At 47.4% G+C, this 15,414-nt stretch overlaps 1 protein-coding gene across 1 annotated transcript in view; it reads left to right on the top strand.

The window, feature by feature from the left end:
* Positions 1 to 15,414, top strand: part of LOC140389984 (uncharacterized) — a 150,124-nt gene that overhangs the window by 85,860 nt on the left and 48,850 nt on the right. Inside the window, 1 exon segment of the mRNA XM_072474733.1 lies at positions 10,600 to 10,767. Within this exon segment, the coding sequence (XP_072330834.1) occupies positions 10,600 to 10,767 (168 nt within the window).

Raw genomic sequence — 15,414 nt, 5'->3', positions numbered from 1 at the left:
TGTTATAACATTCTAAGGGGCGCCATGACATTCAGGCATGCATTACAGTTAAAACACGGGAACCTCTAACTATTCTTATCTAAACTATCCTTAGTGAATTAAAAGAATTTACAACAGTATAAACTATACAACAGCATTACATGTCTCTGTATCTTGGCGGTCAAGTACAGGATTTCACATCTTCATTAGAACAAACAAAAAATTAGCCGATGCACTTTATTCACTTAAAGTGAGTGGGGGGTTTGCTGAAGTCCGAAATTGGGGGTCTGAGGGTATATACCGGAGTGTGGGAGGCTTTCCTTCGCCATTTCCTAAGTCTCAGTGTCTGGATGACACTACAGAGTATCGCTATGACTAACAGTGCTTCCACGATGTAGGACAGGGAATACCATGTGATAAATTTGTCACATCAGGTTGGTGTATTAGTGGCTGTCACTGGGTGTGGGGTATGGTAGGGATGGGAAACATTCACTGCCTGTGGGATAGGGGTCGGGGGGGTCGCGTCCGTGCGCAACTGGAGGGATCCCACAAAGATCCAGATGTAGATCATGATGTCTGTCTTCATGTTCTCTTTTTCTTTTTTGGTCTTCCTTTGTATTCTGGTGTTCTGGATTTCCTGTGGACACAAGCATAATATCTGTTATTATCTTGTTTAAGATCTTGTATGTCTGTCTGTCAGTCCTTTTATTACCAATTGCCCATTAGAATTGGCACCATATGTGACTCGCTCATTTTTTTTTTAAACCAAATATTTTGGGGACCAGACAACCGAGAAGAAAATACTGTCACAGCGCGAGTAGTCTCGCAGCCTGTGTGATCGTTGCGGTGAGTGTACCATCCAAGTGTTTGAGGATGTAAATAGCATATGGGAGAGCAACCTAAGGGTCACCGGAAAACAAACAAAAGAGTTTTGAACCAAAAGTTCCGAATTGGGTGCGTATGGGCCGTGGCGGGGCAAGAATGGGTGGAGTCCCCGGGTAGGACGGTGACCTTGCCGTAAGTGCACTACCCAAGCGTAGCTGACCAGATGGGGGTCCTCAGGCAGGGCAGAGATCAGTGCCGTTACTCCACTGCCTGAGTGACTGGACAAGAACGGAAAGAATTTGTGTTCATCGTGGATACTGCCTCTTAAGATTACCTTCGAATCGGAAGAGTAGTTATGATTGGGTGTCTGCCGACAAACTAGTTCCTTTAACTGCCAATGGATGTTAAAAGAGTGGTGGCATGGGGCCGTGAATAAAGTTTAAGTGCACAAACAACATTCAACATTTAAAGTAACAAACATTTAAAGTAACAAACTAACATAACAAAATCGGGCAGGCTCCATCAGAAGGACACCGTAAATCTCCCTCGGTTCCTTTTTACCATCATCTGGACACCTCATTGCTCTATAGCGAACAGAGTCACAAAGGGGCTCGTCTGGTGGGAGTCAGACTCTAAGTCATCATCTTCTCCCGGTTGCCACACTCATGACTGGAGTAGCTGTGCCAAAGCTGCTTGGGGCGAAGTGGGGTCCATTTCATCATTCCGGATGAGTCTGTAAGAATTGTCGCGGTGCCAATGTTTCGTGTCGAGGTTGGAGGTGGTAGGGGGCAATCCATAGTCGTCGGGCGGTGGGTCCGGTTCAGGGACTTTTATATACGTGGTCTCAATGGGGTCGAACGAATCCTGTTCGGAGTCGCTGGGAGTGGTGCCTGGTGCAGGAGCGTAATCGTGTCGCGGTGCCACGGGGCTGTCGCTATCGCTGTCGCTGTCGGTGCTGGATTAATGAAAGGAGAGGCGGAGTCGTGCCTCTGGGGGTGGAGTCACAGTAGCGTCTGAGGATGGGTTGGACTGGTTGGGGGAGGGGAGGAATAGGGCATCCGTGGGCGGGGTGTGGTCATCTGCTGCTGCAAGTGAGATGTGGTGTGAGTGGTTGTTCTGTGTGCCATAAGCCTTAAGCTGATTTATGTGAAACCATCCAAACTTGCCATTGGGATAGGTGATCTTGTATACGGAGGGGCTGACTTTTCAGAAATGGAGTAGGGTCCTGCAAATTTGGGGGCGAGGAATGAACTGGGGTTGTACAGGGATAGCATGACCTGCTGCCCTACTACAAATTCTGTGGCGTGTACTGTCTTGTCAAAGCAAACTTTACTTTGCTTCTTTCGTGTCCCAAGCCTAACAGCTGCGGCAAGCTGGGCTGCTTTAACATTATCGAGAATCTGCTGTTCTGCTTTCTCATGGATGAGGGCGGTGACTGTGGGGCTGACCAAATCAAGCGCTAACAAGTATTCTGTCCCCTTCATGAGTCGTCCGGTCATGAGCGTGTGGGGGGTGTATCCTGTCGAAGTGGATACCGTGTTCCTTATGAACATTAGTGCAAAGGGGCGAACTGTGTCCCATGTGGTGTTGTGCTGTTGCACCATTTTCCTGAGGGTTACCTTGAGAGTTCTATTCATTCTCTCTTCGATTCCGCTTGATTGGGCGTGATATGCAATATGGAATTTTTGGCGGATGCCGAAAATTGTGAGGACGTTTTTCATGACCCGTCCTTTAAAATGTGAGCCTTGGTCTGACTCTATACTGCGGGGAAGGCCCCATCTTGTGCAGATGTGCTGCGTTTGGATCTTGGCTGTCATTTTTACCGTGTTAGTTCTGGATGGAAAAGCTTCCACCCATTTCGTGAAGGTGTCATGACCACCAACACATACTGAAAACCATTCTTGCGGGGGGGGTAGGGGTTCTATGTAATCAATCTGCAAATACGTCCAGGGGCCATTAACAGTGCGGATGTGACTAAGCTGACCTTTCCGTGCATATCTGTCCGGGTCTGTCCGGATTGTTCTGGGCGCAGATTAAACAGTTTTCAATGTAGTGAGTTACATTGGATTTCAATTCGGGCCACCAGCAGAGAGGTCTGAGGTGGGCGAGTGTTGCTTTTATGCCTTGATGTCCATGGTTGTCATGGAATTGGCAAATAATTTGGTTTCTGTCCTGGGTGGGGACTACATAAATACCTTTGTTTAAAATTATACCGTCATGTGTCGTCAAAGTGTTCTTGTATTTATCGTAGGGGGCTGGGAAGTTGCCTTTTAAAACTTCCCTGAGCTGTGCGTCTTCCGTTTGGGCCTGAGATAAATCTTGAATGTTGGTCTGTGAGAACTGGACCGCGTGTACTGGGGCACACTCGGGGGAATTCCAAAAGTGACCGTGTTTGGAACCTGCCTTTGCTAGGGCGTCTGCCTTAACGTTACCAGGGGAGGAAGAACGATGGTGGCAACGAACTTTAATGATATCATATTTCCGATCTTTAGCTGTCCTGAGAATATGCTGGAGTAATGGGGCTGAGGGTAGGGGTTTTCTATCCGCGGAAACAAATCCTCTAGATTCCCTCAGGGGTAGGAATTCCGTTAAACTATTGCAGACATATAAGCTGTCGGAGTATATTTCGGCTGGGGTCGGGAACGAGTCGGGGTGCTCTACAATATATGCTACGGCTGCTAATTCTGCTGCCTGTGAGCTTAGATGGCCAGGCAATTTCAAGGATATCTCCTCTAACGCGCGCCCCTCTGCATCCTCTACATATATGCCACAACCAGTAATTAATTTACCGTTCAAAACTGTGGAGGTGCCATCCATATAAATCTTTAGGGGTGCGCCTATGTCTGTGGGCTGGGGTCTCTGGGGTGTAGTACTTGGCTTCAGGGGAGCTGACTTTGGTACAAAGGGTCCTGTGTTGTGCCTGGTGGTGATTATTTCACACTCATGTGGGGTGCCTGCATAATGTAAATTGTCTGCGAGGAAAGTGTGTGTTTTTGTCCTCTTTACTGTAATGTCCCGTCCTTGTAAGAGAAGGGGCGAATTTGGCTGACTGTGCCGTCCTTTAGTCTACCATCTAGCAGAAGTTGGGTTGGGGTGTGCTTTGTTAAAATAGTGACGGGGTTGAGTCCTGTTATGTAGGCGAAGTATTGAACAGCCCAAAAAACTGCGAGCAGGTGCCTTTCGCAGGCAGAAAATCTTGGCTCAACTGGGTCGAGAACTCGTGAGGCATATGCTACGGGGCCTAAACGATCGTGTGTTTCTTGGAGGAGCACGGCCGAAAGGGTTTGGTCGGTGGTTGCAACCTCAATTGCGCATGGGGAGAGTGGGTCTGGGACCTGTAATGTGGGAGCTGTGCTGAGGGCTCGTTTCACTGCATCCACAGCAACTGTGTGCTGTGGAAGCCATTCCCATGGAGCTTGCTTCTTTAGGAGTTCGGAAAGAGGTGCTGCCTTTGTGGCAAAACCGTCTATGTGATTCCTGCAGTAGCCGACCAGTCCTAGAAATGACCAGAGGGCTGTGAGATTATGGGACAGGGGTAATTTGACAATGGAATCAATGCGTTTCTGCTCGATCTCGCGTTTGCCGTGGGTGATCACTGTGCCTAAGTAAATTACTTTTTCTTGTAGAATCTGGGCCTTTTTGGGGTTTACTTTACATGCAATTTCTTGAAGGAGTCCTAATAATTCGGTGAGAAGCGAAATGTGCTCTCCCTTAGTGTCCGTCTGTAGAATCAAGTCGTCTACATACTGGACAAGGCAATCGGGTTGGGAAAATTTAGCTAATCCATTCGCCAGCTGTCGGTGGAAAATGGAGGGGGAGTTGTGGAAGTCTTGCGGTAGGCACATCCACGTGTATTGCTGTCCCTGGAAGGTGAAAGCAAATTTATATTGGCACGCTTTATCCAATGGAATGGACCAAAAGCCATTGCTAATGTCCAAAACCGAAAAACTGTTTGACTGGAGTCCCTGTTTTAACATTGTCTTGGGACTTGTGGCTACGGTGGGGGCAGCTACTGGGGTTACTTTGTTTAGTTTCCTATAATTGATGGTCAGTCGCCATGATCCATCGGGTTTCCTGATGGGCCAAATTGGGGCATTGTTTGTTGAGGCTACTGAACGGAGTACGCCTTGGTCAAGCAGACTCTGGATAACCTTTGCGATTTCTCCCTCTGCTTATTGTGGAAAACCGTATTGTTTTTGGGGTTTGGGGTTGGGACCTGTAATGTTTACTAAGCCTGCTATTTTGCCGCAGTCGTGCTTATGCTGGGCAAAAGCTGCTTTGTGTCGCTGTAAAACGTCTCTAACGTCTTTATCCTAACTAATGGCTCGAGGGTCGAACCAGAAGTCTCCTACTGCGCTAATTCTGTGTGCGTAGTCTCCAACTGTGAGCGTGGCAGGGGCTCGTGCTGCCTTTGCCTTTCTTAACACACATTTGTTTACGGGGTCGAACGATAGATTGTGGGAGCTCATAAAGTCTATCCCCAAAATGTGTTCGGCTGTCTGGGGTAGATCGACTCGAACTACGGGGTGTTTGGTTTTACTATTCCCTATCTGAATCACTACAGGGGCTGTGATGTGTCCCTGCTGCAAGTGCCCTGTAAAACCGCTGAGAGTAATGGTGTCTGTGGTGGGCCATGTGTCTCGTTGAAACATTGTGGAGGAGTTGAGCGTGGTACGGGACCCTCCTGTGTACCAAAGAAATTCTACGGGGTGTCCCCAGACTGTGCCTGCTACTCCCGGCCTTCCGGACTTGTCCCAAAGGGTATCGCAGACCCAAGTTGGGGAGTCCGAACACTGTCAATCGGTGCCGTTCATGTCTGCGTTATCTGAATGGTCGCTAATACTATGAATTGGCTTGGCCCTATTCTTATTCAGGGTGTTTACCTGCTGGTTTCACTGCTGTTTCTGGGGCACATTGCACTCTCGTGCACTCTCGTGCGTAGTGTCCTAATTGTCTGCAATTGTAACATTCTTGGGATTTAGGCTGCTGTGGGCGGTTTCTTCCCTCATTTACCCATGCGGGGTTCTGATGTGTCCTAACTGGATGCATGTTAGCATCTGTCTGCTCTTCCTCTGCTTTACTGTAACCTGTTTTTCCCTGAAAGGACTGTTCCCAAGCTCAGGACAATCTCTTTAGTACCCATTTCTCATTGTGGGTCTCGTCTGAGGCATCATAATTGGCATAAGCTCTCTGTCCTGCTTCAGTCGCGTGAGAGACTAGGATGCGAGTCCATTTGGCCATATTGTCTGGTGTCAAATGGGCGTGGGCTAACTCTCTGTGAAATGAATCCAAAGGCGTACAGCAAATGCTGTTGGGTGCTCTGTCTTTTTCTGCCTACATTTATTTAGGCCTCCTACGGGGTCTCCCTTATTGTAGCCGATCGCATCTAGGATCGCTGCATGCATTGCTTGTAGGGTGCCTTCTCCTTCATTTTTTGGGTCGGGAAGGACTGCCACGACTGAGGGGTCGCAGCTCAAAACTGTGAGCTTCACTTGCTTTTTTTCATCCAGGCCGTACATGGTCGCCTGTTGTTTGACTCTTGTGAAATAATGGTGTGGGTAGGAACGGTGTTATCTTATCACACGCGTCCCTTAATTGAGTGACGGTTAATGGGGTGGTGTACAGAAAATCTGGGTCTCCGTCTGTTGTGGCCCTGCGCTGTGTGGTGACAGGGTTCATGGGGTTGTGCTCTACCTGTGCAGTCGGGGGTGGGGGTGCCTTTCTTTTCTGAGGTTTGTCCTGAGTACATGTGCCACGTACATATCGATGGGCAGTCTCATTTAACTCATGCCAATCGGGGCCATTTTCCTAATCTAACTGGGGTCCAAATGTATTCTGGAATCCATTTTGTACAGAAAGCGGGGATTGCAGGTCTGCAATTTGCTTTCGGCATTTGATGTGGTCTACCGAACTCTGCCTTTGTTCCGTCGTGAAACTGTGGAGTGCTCGTAGGTCTGCTTTTAAATCATTACATTGTTTCTTTAATTGCTCGACTTGGTGTTCTGTCTCTTCTCGTACCAACACCATGTGTTGCGTGTCTTGGTAGGCCTTATCGTACTGTGACTGAAAGTTGCTTAGGTGAACGAGACCAGATTGGTGTGCCCGTTTGACATCAGCCGTCTCCTTGTCCTTCGCCGCTAACTGCTCTCTACGTTGCCTGTTAACTTTTTCGTACTCGCTAACGTCGCCCTCACTATTCTTCTCTCTGTCTTAAATCTCTCTGCGGAGCGTCTTCACGACCTCCTCTGTGCCTCGCAATTGTGCCAAGCAGGACACGGTTGCCATCGGCTTATGAGCTTTTCCGAATTTTTTCTTATGAATTTCGGTCAGGTTCTCCCACCAAATAGGGGGCGGGATTCTCCACTCCCGCGCCGAAGTGGCCGCACCGTCGTGAACGCCGTCGAGGTTCACGACGGCGCGAAACGGCCCCGATCCCGACCGATTCAAGCCCTGACAATGGGCCAGGATCGGGGCTGCGTCATCTACACGCGCCAGGCCTTGTCGCCCGCGTAAAGGCAGCGCCGCATAGATGACGTGGCCGGCGCCGCATAACGGGTGTCATCCGCGCATGCGTGGTTGCCATTCTCTCTAAGTTCGCCCCGCAAGAAGATGGCAGACGGATCTTTCGGGGCCGCGGAAGGAAGGAGGTCCTCCTTCAGAGAGGATGGCTCGACGAACGGTCGGCACCGATCGCGGGCCACCGCACATTTCAGGTACCCCCGGGTGCAGGATCCCCCCTCGCCCCCCCCCGCAGGCCGCCCCCCCCCCAGCGTTCACGCACCGCTCACGACGGCAGCGACCAGGTGTGGAGGGCGGCAGGGGGAACCCGCTGTTTTGGCCTGGCCGCTCGGCCCATCTGGGCCTGAGAATAGCAGGGGTGCCGGAGAATCGCCATTTTGGGTGTCTCCGGCGATTCTCCGGCCTGCAGCCCGCGAAACCCGACCGGGCCGTTCCTTCCGCTTGGGAGAATCGTGGGAGGGCGTTGGACCGGCGTCCCGGAAATTTTGGCGGCCCAGGCGATTCTCCCAACCGGCGCGGGAGTGGAGAATCGTGCCCATGTTCTATACTCCCGGGACCTGTTTCATCGTTTGCACAAAATTTGCTCCAAAGGGGCCATCCTTCCCCTTTGAGATATTTTCTAATTTCCTCTTCCCATATGGTACACTGCCCTGCTCTACTGGTCGCTGCGCATTCAAATTCCTGGGGGTTCATAAGGCGTTCCATTGCCTTAATTACAATTTCTACTGCTATCTTTGGGTTTCTACCGAATTTGGGACAGGGGGAATAAAGTGGTGATGTCAACATGGGTACGGCTTACGCTATTTTCCGGTCTACAAAACCCCCGACAGTTTTACGCAACAAAATCTATCAAGTTTACCTTATATTCCTTGTTAGTACGCATGCAAATAACACACTTCTTAATCCTAATTATGAGTATACTTTCAGAGTCGCCAGGTATCTCTCGATACCGCCACAAGGTTCAACCCGAATACCGATCAAAGAGCCAATACACCAGTTAGTTTCTCTTGGGGTGGTATTTGGGTTAAGGTGAGTTTTTTTCCCCCTATTTGTGCTTTTTACTGTTATATGGGGGGTTACTGTATATGGGGGAATTCCAATGTATAATTTCTACTTGTTGTATTCTTGTTGATTTCTTTTTGTTGTGGGGGGGGGGGTGGTTTTGTTGAAAATTTGTTGAAAAATTTGAATAAATATATATTTTTTAAAAAGAACTTACTTGCTTCTCGTGATGCTGGTGGATGGGTCTCCGCTTGAGAGCCGAATCCAAGAGACTGAATCTTTGTCGGGGGTTCCTTCTTATACTTGGAAGGGCTTTGCCCGCTTTTAGGCGGGCCTTAAACTTGGTCCCAATCAATTGGGCAGCTTCTTGATCATTATCATCGATCTAAACCAATAAAGGGGTGGGTGCCCTGCTGGCTGGGCGTGTCCAAGGTGGCCGTTGGCCTTGCTTTGTTTGTGTCTTTCGGTTGGGGTACTGGTGCCGGGATGTCTGTGACAGTATCGGCTACCTGAGTATTAGTCCGTTGTTCCTCGGGGATGGGCCATCAATATGTTAATCGACCCTCGAGTTTTGATTCCATCTGCTGACTGCTTCCCAAATATACATTCAGGCTCTGTGCCTGCTTGTTGCTTAGTATTGTCCATATTTCCCTAGAGTCTCTGTGAGCGTCCATTTTGTATACCGAAAGTGGCCATACCAGATGGCTACAGAGTTAGCCCTGGAGTCTCACAGCGCCGAGGTCCCAGGTTCGATCCCGGCTCTGGGTCACTGTCCGTGTGGAGTTTGCACATTCTCCCCGTGTTTGCGTGGGTTTCGCCCCCACAACCTAAAGATGTGTAGGCTAGGTGGCTTGGCCACGCTAAATTGGCCCTTAATTGGAAAAAATTAATTTGGTACACTAAATTTTTTTTTAAAAATAAAAATACTGCAGTTCAGAAGCAATATTTTCCGCGTTATTAGACGGTGGAATGCATTTCCCCAATGGCTGCCAAAGCCTAATAAGGGATAAAAGGCAGATTTGAATAATCAAAATAATGATGAGAATGAGGGCAAAGCAGACCACTAGATTCTGATTTGTTGCTCCAATGTGAAGCCATAACTACACGGGGAGAAAGTGCAAATACCACAGAGACAACCATCCGCGGCCAGAATTTAAGCCGGGGTCCTGGAGTGTGAGGCAGCAGTGCTAATCACTGTGCCACCATGCCACTCCATGTAGGTGTAACGGTTCTTTTTGTTTGATGTGGCTGGAGTGCATTGCATGGTGCACATCTGGAGACTTCGCTATCTATGTGGGTGAACATGGAGGGCCAATACGGTGGCGATTCCTTGGCACTGTCTTTCAACCCATGGTGACTGCTTAAGAAACCAGGTCATCACATAACCACTTGTTCTACACTATCCCTGTTTCTTCCTCAACATGTCTCTTCCTCTCACTGCCTCTTTACCTTTCACTCTTTTCATCATTCTCCATTTCCACTGCTTTCCAGCTGTGAACAACTCTTCACCTACAGCATAGATTCACTAATCAATCATGGTAATGTCCATGCAAATTAGGAAAGAATTGCAAAACAATTTTCATAGAATTTACAGTGCAGAAGGAGGCCATTCGGCCCATCGAGTCTGCATCGGCTCTTGTAAAGAGCACCCCACCCAAGGTCAACACCTCCACCCTATCCCCACAACCCAGTAACTCCACCCAACACTAAGGACAATTTTGGACACTAAGGGCAATCTATCATGGCCAATCCAACTAACCTGCACATCTTTGGGCTGTGGGAGGAAACCGGAGCACCCGGAGGAAACCCACGCACACACGGGGAGGATGTGCAGACTCCGCACAGATAGTGACCCAAGCCGGAATCGAACCTGGGACCCTGGAGCTGTGAAGCAATTGTGCTATCCGCAATGCTACCGTGCTGCCCCTGCAATCCTAAATTTTTATTTCTGGATTGGAAAAGCAAGGAGCTGAAGCTGAATTTATACCAGATCTTAGGCCGAACTCTACTGTGTGCAGTTCTCTGTACCCCACTCATCACAGGAAGCAGTGTGGAATCACTAGTGTATCATCAGAGGTCAAAAGGTTTTACTCTTAATGAGGGGCTGGAGAAGTTAGATGTTTTTGACATTTTATAGTGAGACGATTGGAATAAATTAACTGACTTAAGTGGGGAAAAGACTGTCACAGATTTGTTGGGATCTTTCTTCGCTGGTATTCCCTGTAATTCTATTTGTCTTGATTAACATTTCCGGTTATTATCTTTTCTGCTCAGGGAAAATGATTGTGGAAAAGCAACTGACGATAAAAGATCACAAACCAAATGCGACGAAAACCAGAAAGTCTCCTTCTCTGCTCGACAAAGTAGACTTTGACTCCAACCAACTGCCAGTCTCGTGTGGTGGCCTCACCGGACTAATGGACAAGACACATCTAGTACCTGGTATTTATGTCATCTTTTGGGTGTTTCCCAACCACTTTCCCCTCAGTTACTTCAGCTCCTAGTATTGTCAACACTCTCCTGGTGGGTTCCAAATTTGCAATCATTCAACCATGCTCTCATAATAATATAATCTTTATTGTCACAAGTAGGCTTACATTAACACTGCAATGACGTTACTGTGAAAATCCCCTAGTTGCAACACTCCGACGCTTGTTCGCGTACGTAGAGGGAGGATTCAGAATGTCCAATTCACCTAACAAGCACGTCTTTCGGGACTTGTGGGAGGAAACCAGAGCACCCAGTGGAAATCCACGCAGTCACGGGGAGAAGTGCAGACTCCACACAGACAGTGACCCAAGCCGGGAATCAAACCTGGGACCCAGGTTTGATTTCCCGTCCATCCTCCCCGAACAGGCGCTGGAATGTGGCGACTTGGGGCTTTTCACAGTAACTTCATTGAAGCCTACTTGTGACAATAAACGATTTTCATTTTCATTTCATTTCAGGGGCGGTGATGCAACAGTGCTAACCACTGTGCTACCGTGCCGCCCACCCCATGAGATCCAAATGAGTTTTTGCCGACATGGCCAATGTATATCTGCCTACCATGTTTTCCAGTTGTTCTTACATCTTCATGTAGTTTCACGTTAACCACCTCAAAACAGTTCAGTGTCACATCAGGAATAAAAGAGCATTTATTTATGTAACGTCATTCACATCCAGTATTTCGATCTGAAGCAACCCACTATTATTTTGCTTGATGATTGCCTCCGGTGAGTTTCTAGAAAGTTATTTTTTCATTTCATACCTTAATATGCAGTTAATACTGCAGTTGAGAAGCAATATTTTCCATGTTATTAGACAACAGAATGCATCTCTCCAATGGCTGCCGAAGCCTAAAAAGGGATTATAGGAAGATTTCAATAATCAAAATAATGGGGAGTATTGTACACCTGCGATGGGTTTGAAGCTGGGTGGGGAAGAAGTGCTTTTTATCCCTGGTAAGTGACTGGTAAGTAGTGTTTCTGTTTTCTTTTTCTTTTCATTGGTATATTTATTTATTTTTTTCTTCGTTGTTTGTTTATTTATTTATTTATTTTGGGGGCGGGGGGGGGGGAATTGTAATTGTTGAAGTTAACCGAAGGTTTAAGACATGGCAGGAGATCTCAGACCCGTGTCATGCTCCTCGTGTGCAATGTGGGAGCTCAGGGACACGTCCACTGTCCCTGGCTCCTTCACGTGCAAGAAGTATGTCCAGTTGCAGCTCCTGTTAGACCGCTTGACGGCTCTGGAGATGCGGATGGACTCACTTTGGAGCATCCGCGATGCTGAGGGCGTCGTGGATATAACGTTTAGCGAGTTGGTCACACCGCAGGTGAAAGATACTGAGGGAGATAGAAAATGGGTGACCAAAAGACAGAGCAAGAGTAAGAAGGCAGTGCAGGTGTCCTCTGCGGTCATCTCCCTGCAAAACAGATATACCGCTTTGAATACTGTTGAGGGAGATGGCTCACCAGGGGAAGGCAGCAGCAGCCAGGTTCATGGCACCGTGGCTCGCTCTGCTGCGCAGCTGGGCAGGAAGAAGAATGGCAAGGCTGTAGTGATAAGGGACTCAATTGTAAGGGGAATAGACAGGCGGTTCTGCGGACGCAATCGAGACTCCAGGATGGTATGTTGCCTCCCTGGTGCAAGGGTCAAGGATGTCTCGGAGCGGCTGCAGGACATTCTGGGGGGGGAGGGTGAACAGCCAGCTGTCATGGTGCACATAGGCACCAACGATATAGGTACAAAATGGAACGAGGTACTACAAGCTGAATTCAGGGAGTTAGGAGTTAAACTAAAAAGTAGGACCTCAAAGGTAGTAATCTCAGGATTGCTACCAGTGCCACGAGCTAGTCAAAGTAGGAATGTTAGGATAGATAGGATGAACGTGTGTCTCGAGAGATGGTGCAAGAGCGAGAGATTCAAATTCCTGGGGCATTGGAACCAGTTCTGGGGGAGGTGGGACCACTACAAACTGGACGGTCTGCACCTGGGCAGGACTGGAACCGATGTCCTAGGGGGGGTGTTTGCTCGAGCTGTTGGGGAGAGTTTCAACTAATGTGGCAGGGGGATGGGAACCGATGCAGGAAGTTGGAAGGTAGTAAAACAGGGACAGAAACAAAAGGCAGTAAGGGGGAAAGTGTAAGGCAGAGAAGCCATAGTCAAAAATCAAAAAGGGCGACAGTATAAGATACAGTGACTGAGGGGAGCTCAGTGAATAGGACCAGGAATACTAAAAGGAATAAAACGGGAAGTGAAAACATTAATGGTAAGTGACGCGGCAGGTTGTTACATGAAGATATGGGTTCAACGACAAGGAAAATTAGGAGAATGGTTAAGAGGAAATATAACTTAGGAGAGGTTACTGATCGAGGTGTTAAGATTCAGAACAGAGATAAAAAAGCCAACATAAGTGTACTTTACCTGAATGCTCGTAGTATTCGGAATAAGGTAAATGAGTTGATGGCGCAAATCATCGTGAATGACTATAATTTAGTGGCCATTACTGAAACATGGTTAAAGGATGGTCACGACTGGGAGTTAAATATCCAAGGGTATCAAACTATTCAGATGGTAAGGGAGGTGGTGTAGCTCTGTTATTTAAGGATGACATCCGGGCAACAGTAAGGGATGACATCGGTGCTATGGAGGAAATGGTTGAATCCATTTGGGTGGAAATCAGGAAGAGTAAGGCGAAAAAGTCACTGATAGGAGTTGTCTATAGGCCACCAAATAATAACATTATGGTGGGGGAGGCAATAAACAAATAATTAACTGATGCATGTAGAAATGGTACAGCAGTTATCATGGGGGATTTTAATCTACATGTCGATTCGTTTAACCAGGTCAGTCAAGGCAGCCTCGAGGAGGAGTTTATAGAATGTATCCGCGATAGTTTCCTAGAACAGTATGTAATGGAACCTACGAGGGAACAAGCGGTCCTAGATCTGGTCCTGTGTAATGAGACAGGATTGATTCAGGATTTCATAGTTAGGGATCCTCTCGGAAGGAGCGATCACAATATGGTGGAATTTAAAATACAGATGGAGGGTGAGAAGGTAAAATCAAGCACTAGTGTTTTGTGCTTAAACAAAGGAGATTACAATGGGATGGGAGAAGAACTAGCTAAGGTAGACTGGGAGCAAAGACTTTATGGTGGAACAGTGGAGAACCTTCCAAGCGATTTTTCACAGTGCTCAGCAAAGGTTTATACCAACAAAAAAGGACGGTAGAAAGAGGGAAAATCGACCGTGGATATCTAAGGAAATAAGGGAGAATATCAAATTGAAGGAAAAAGCATACAAAGTAGCAAAGATTAGTGGGAGACTAGAGGACTGGGAAATCTTTAGGGGGCAACAGAAAGCTACTAAAAAAGCTATAAAGAAGAGTAAGATAGATTATGAGTGTAAACTTGCTCAGAATATAAAAACAGACAGTAAAAGTTTCTACAAATATATAAAACAAAAAAGAGTGGCTAAGATAAATATTGGTCCTTTAGAGGATGAGAAGGGAGATTTAATAATGGGAGATGAGGAAATGGCTGAGGAACTGAACAGGTTTTTTGGGTCGGTCTTCACAGTGGAAGACACAAATAACATGCCAGTGACTGATGGAAATGAGGCTATGACAGGTGAGGACCTTGAGAGGATTGTTATCACCAAGGAGGTAGTGATGGGCAAGCTAATGGGGCTAAAGGTAGACTAGTCTCCTGGCCCTGATGGAATGCATCCCAGAGTGCTAAAAGAGATGGCAAGGGAAATTGCAAATGCACTAGTGATAATTTACCAAAATTCACTAGACTCTGGGGTGGTCCCGGCGGATTGGCAATTAGCAAACGTGACACCACTGTTTAAAATAGGAGGTAGGCAGAAAGCGGGTAATTATAGGCCAGTGAGCTTAACTTCGGTAGTAGGGAAGATGCTGGAATCTATCATTAAGGAAGAAATAGCGAGGCATCTGGATGGAAATTGTCCCATTGGGCAGACGCAGCATGGGTTCATAAAGGGCAGGTCGTACCTAACTAATTTAGTGGAATTTTTTGAGGACATTACCAGTGCGGTAGATAACGGGGAGCCAATGGATGTGGTATATCTGGGTTTCCAGAAAGCCTTTGACAAGGTGCCACACAAAAGGTTGCTGCATAAGATAAAGATGCATGGCATTAAGGGGAAAGTAGTAGCATGGATAGAGGATTGGTTAATTAATAGAAAGCAAAGAGTGGGGATTAATGGGTGTTTCTCTGGTTGGCAATCAGTAGCCAGTGGTATCCCTCAGGGATCAGTGTTGGGCCCACAACTGTTCACAATTTACATCGATGATTTGGAGTTGGGGACCAAGGGCAATGTATCCAAGTTTGCAGATGGCACCAAGATAAGTGGTAAAGGAAAAAGTGCAGAGGATACTGGAAGTCTGCAGAGGGATTTGGATAGGCTAAGTGAATGGGCTAGGGTCTGGAAGATGGAATACAATGTTGACAAATGTAAGGTTATCCATTTTGGTCGGAATAACAGCAAAAGGGATTATTATTTAAATGATAAAATATTAAACATGCTGATGTGCAGAGAGAACTGGGTGTGCTAGTGCATGAGTCGCAAAAAGTTGGTT

The sequence above is a fragment of the Scyliorhinus torazame genome, chromosome 14 (genome assembly GCF_047496885.1).
Source record: "Scyliorhinus torazame isolate Kashiwa2021f chromosome 14, sScyTor2.1, whole genome shotgun sequence".
NCBI classification, from domain to species: domain Eukaryota; kingdom Metazoa; phylum Chordata; class Chondrichthyes; order Carcharhiniformes; family Scyliorhinidae; genus Scyliorhinus; species Scyliorhinus torazame.
This window is presented reverse-complemented; position numbering and strand designations above follow the sequence as displayed.